Source organism: Terrapene carolina, unplaced genomic scaffold (genome assembly GCF_002925995.2).
Source record: "Terrapene carolina triunguis isolate 2854851 unplaced genomic scaffold, T_m_triunguis-2.0 Scaffold15577, whole genome shotgun sequence".
Taxonomy (NCBI): Eukaryota; Metazoa; Chordata; order Testudines; family Emydidae; genus Terrapene; species Terrapene triunguis.
The window spans coordinates 331-5,271 of NW_020679928.1; the positions used below are offsets into that span (position 1 = coordinate 331).

At 47.6% G+C, this 4,941-nt stretch overlaps 1 protein-coding gene across 1 annotated transcript; it reads left to right on the forward strand.

The window, feature by feature from the left end:
• The first annotated feature begins 360 nt into the window (after nt 1–360).
• LOC112121816 (olfactory receptor 52R1-like) lies at nt 361–1,526 on the forward strand. The gene has a single exon (XM_024220718.3). It carries the CDS (start codon nt 361–363, stop codon nt 1,306–1,308), a length of 948 nt encoding a protein of 315 aa, XP_024076486.1. The 3' UTR covers nt 1,309–1,526.
• Nucleotides 1,527–4,941: the final 3,415 nt, after the last annotated feature.

The following is a 4,941-nucleotide window of genomic DNA, read 5'->3' on the forward strand; positions in this document are numbered from 1 at the left end:
CACTCTTGTTTCCTGCTGGTGCCTATTAAGGTTTCCCACATCAGGATGTATACGAATTATTGAGGCAGGGGGCACCATAAAATATGGAATTGGCATTAGTGGAGTCATGTGTTCACAATTCATTTACCTGAATAATGAAAATGTCATTTTTCAGTGTGTGAAGAGCAACCAATCTGCTTCACCCATTAGAACAGCCTCCAGCGGTACATTTAATGTCTTAAATTAACATTGTGTCTCCATACAGGCATTTTTACTGCGACCATCACCCTAGACCCTGGGCACATACAGGAAGTCAGGGGGACGTACAGTACATGCAGGAGGCACCGTTCTCCCTCAGAGTTGGACACCTTCCCCTACTCCATGACAGATTCCAACACAACCGCTTTCAAGAACCCCTCTACCTTCCTCCTGCTGGGCATTCCTGGGCTGGAGGCAGCCCATGTCTGGATCTCCATCCCCTTCTGCACCATGTACGCCATAGCCATCTTGGGGAACTTCACCATCCTGTTCATCGTGAAGACGGAGCCGAGCCTCCATGGGCCCATGTACTATTTCCTTTGCATGCTGGCCATCACCGACCTGGTCCTGACTACATCTACCCTGCTGAAATCGCTGAGCATATTCTGGTTCAATTCCAGGGAGATAGATTTCAGTGCCTGCCTCACCCAGATGTACTTCATTCACTCCTTCATAGAGATAGAGTCTGGGATCCTCTTAGCCATGGCTTTGGATCGCTACATGGCCATCTGCGACCCCCTGAGATATTCCGCCATCCTGACAAACCCAGTTGTGGCCAAGATCGGCCTGGCCGTGATGCTGCGCGGCTGCATGGTCATACTGCCCATTCCCATCCTGGCGAGGCAATGGCCATATTGCAGAAGCAACATCATCCCCCAGCTGTACTGTGGGCACATAGCCGTGGTGAATCTGGCCTGCGTCGACACCCGCGTCAGTAGTTACTACGGCCTCTTTGTGCTATTCTGTGTGAGGGGTCTGGATGTGATTTTTATCGCCGTGTCCTATACCCAGATCCTCAGGGCCATCTTCAGACTCCCCACAAAGGACTCCCGGCTCAAGATTTTTGGGACCTGCAGCTCCCACCTCTTTGTCATTTTAGTCTTTTATATACCAGGTCTCTTCTCCTCCCTCACATACCGGTTTGGCCATAATGTGCCTGCGCATTTCCACATTCTCTTTGACAATGTCTACCTCTTGATGCCCCCCATGCTAAATCCCATCATCTACGGGGTGAGGATCAAAGAGGTCCGGAGCAGGCTGCTCCGGCTCTTAACTCATGAAGGGACCTAAAATTTTCCCCTGGTGTTCTGGCTCTCAGACTGACCTCCATGCAGAGCTGGCTGGTGACATGGGGCTGGGCTCTCTTCCCTGAATCACTGACTGGACAGTCAAAGTGACATTAATCCCTTTCCTGACCTTACCCCGTTGTCTCAGCATGACAAACTGAGGAATCGATCTGTGTACAACTCATTAATTTACAGGATTGGCACCATTCTAATTGCTAATAGCTGGACCGCTGAGGCCACATGCCCTTCCCCACCTTTTTCCCAAGGTCCTGGCCCCAGCCACACCTCTTTCCACAAGGCCCCTCCGCCGTCTCAAGTATTCCCACAAGGCCACGCCCCCTTTTCCACCTCTTCCCCCAAAGCCCCACTTCTGATTTGCCACTTTCCCCAGAGTCACATCCCTGTTCCTCGCTCCTTTCCTCCCCAACCCCATAAACTTTCTGGATCATCTCGACCTCCCTCCTCGCCCAGATGCACTCCCTCTGCTTCGGGGCTGGGACAGGAGCTGATACATGAATGCAGTGCTGGGGCCGACAGGCAGATGAGAAGCGGAAAGGGAAGCCAGGAAGCTGTATAAAAGAAGCTAGTGGTTGGGACCAGGGAAGTGTTGCAGGCGGGTGAGACTGTGCATCATACAGCTTGTGGGCCCTAAAGCTCAGCTACAAAGTCCTGAGAGAAGAGGCCATTGTGTGGCTTATTTCTTTAGCTTTTGGTTCCCTTTTGATCCTCCCAACTGGGACCCTGTGGCAGGCAGGGTCCCTGGTCTGGGAGCCCTTTGCCCTAAGCCAGGCCTCGGGGACAGGGATCAGCTTTGAAGCTAGGACGACAACAGCTGAGAGAGGCGGAAGGATGCTCCCCTGCATTAGCTGGGAATGTGGGATGCTGGGCAGAGGCTGGAGTGGCTTCGGTGCCCCACACAGAGGGACATAAACGGCACACCTACCATTAGCCAGGTATTTACACATATAGGGTAGTTCCTTGTCCCATACCCTCTCAGCAAATGTTGTCATGAACAGTGACAACTTCCCCTGGCTTCAGTTTACGTGTACACTGAAGCTGTGGAGGTTCTAATGGCCAAAATGTCGGTTGACTCCCTATCCCCATCCAAATGTCAGGTGTTATTCCAGGAGCACTAACAACAAATCGGCTAGGAATACCAGGTGGTCTAATCTCCCAGATATCATGGTGAATAATCCAGTCCCATGTGCATCCTCCCCATGGACCCAGCAGGGTTCAGTATGTGGGAGCCCACACCCCTCCTACTGCCCATATGCTTGGGAGGAGCACTGTGAGTATATACAACTCCATCCTGAAAATCTCCAAGTATGTCTCCATGGCCACACATCAGAGGGCATTCCTGAGGTATCTGTAAGGGCAGTAGGCTATGCCTCATGCTCGAGATCACTCCGAATGGCCATCAGCTGGTCATTCAGGAAATCTTGACTTCTGAACATGCCAAATCCCACTGCAATGCCTTCCCAGCTTCAGTGATATTCAACACCACCTCTGTCAGCAACTTCTGGGTCATTGAACTAAGGACAGAAGTAACATGTAATTCACCAACTCCAGCTTGCACCTGGGTTAGCTGTGCCCCAGAAATAAGGCCAGTGGCCTTCTCTCGTTGTCCTAGTTTCTCATCATGTTCTTGGCTTCTAAAAATATTCCAAATTGCTGCTACACTATTGGCCCCATCCCATAGGGATCCGGTCAAGTCCCTCTTTTTTCTAGAGGAAATAACCCAGGCCCTCTGTTGTGCTAATCTAATGGCAGTTCCCTGTGAGCAATTTGCGTATGTAGAGGTGATCTGGAAACAGGATAAGGGCAATGTAAATTTGACAGTCCCTAGTGTTGTATTAATCACAGTCCATCATTATCCTAATACATCTCTCTTTGGTGTAGTACTATGCCACATCTGTTGGTTGTACACCGTTATACTGAGAGGGATTGGCATTAATGGCATAAGAGGGGGTATATTGCAATACGGTACAGGTTACATTATTAGTTACTGGAATAATTTCAATACAGGTAAAATTTCAGGTGGCAGAACAAACTCTTTGGGTATTCATTTAATTATTCACTAATTGGGTGACCAAATAACAATAAGGGCCTCTTTCATCTAACACATTGCAACCTCCGGGGACAGCCATCATATCTACTTCACTATAGAACCCATCAATTTCAATTACAGATTCTTGGGGTTCATTTGTAGTGATATCATATATTTCTATCTCCACCGATCCATTTATTTTCCACTCAATTGTTCGCTTATATGCGATCTCCTGAACCTTAAAATAATTTTTTTCAAACAATATTTAAATAAATCACTAAAGTGTGAAGGCCTTGGCCATTGGTTTTATCAAATATATGGCATTGTCTGTATTTGGATGTGTTACAGGGGTAATAGTGTAATGGAGGAGATGGCGGGGCAGTGGCAACAAGGTGCCTTTGGTACTTATCATTTAAAATCCAATTAGGGAGGGCAATACATGCTGAGGGACTTATCCAAATCACAGGGCGCAGCCTGTAGAATAAACCCCAAAATCCAATCAATACCACATTCCCAAGCATGGCTCCCACAAGTTTCTTCCTGCCAGTGTATAATTCTTTGTTTCTTCACCAGGGTCAGTACTTAATGTCTTTTGAAGTTGGGAATCCTTGGACTTTGGTGGTTTCAATGGAGCGAGTTTTCCTTCTTCTCTTTTCCTGAAACAGTCGTGGTTCAGCATGGTACAGAGGAGAGAGGTCACTAGCACATCACCCTGTAATAGTTTGATTCTTCTAAAAAAAATCCAAAGGCACAGTAGGTCTGTCAATGGACAAGGGAGAGGTTACTAGCACTTCACCTTGTCCTTTTTGCCCCCCTGCTGTCCAGAAGGCACAGCAGAGCTAGAAGGAGAAATAGGCTAATCATCAGTAGGAGAATCCTCCCTAGGTGAAGGGGTCTTTTTTTTTTCTTCAGTGCGAAGCATGGATCCAGGCAGGTAGTCCTTGGCACTTCATGGCAGTGTTGGTGGTTAACAGGACTTAATAAGGGCCTTTCCAGCATGGAGCCAAAGCAGTCTTTCGTTGGTGGATCTTTACATAGATCCAGTCTCCTGGTTCCAAGGAGTGGAAGGGCTGCTAGGGTCTTTGGGTAGCGCTTCTTTACCTGTGAGGAAAAAAAACCTAACACATTTCAATAATGCCTGGCAGTGTATTGCAGATTTTACAGCTGTTTGGGCACATTCAAGCCCCCCTTTTTCTTGGTTGTCAGCCAAGTCTTATCTGTAAGCAGTGTCCTTGGATGAGGCCAGCATCTTATCTTTGGACTGAGCTTGCTAGCTATATTTTTTTCCCAGTTAACTTGTTCTGTTTTTTTCCTTCTCCCCTTCTTGGCTTCTTTTAACCTACAAAGGAAACTTCCAGTCTTCACTCATACACCTTTTCCCAACAGTGAACACATACACATTGCCATTATACAGTACATTAGTCTTCAGAGTAGCAGCCGTGTTAGTCTGTATCCGCAAAAAGAACAGGAGTACTTGTGGCACCTTAGAGACTAACAAATTTATTAGAGCATAAGCTTTCGTGGGCTACAGCCCACTTCTTCGGATGCATATAGAGTGAACATATATGTTTCACTCTATATGCATCCGAA

What these genes read in the sequence shown, in the direction of transcription:
- LOC112121816 (XM_024220718.3), top strand. Translation starts at nt 361, where the DNA reads ATGACAGATTCCAACACAACCGCTTTCAAGAACCCCTCTACCTTCCTC.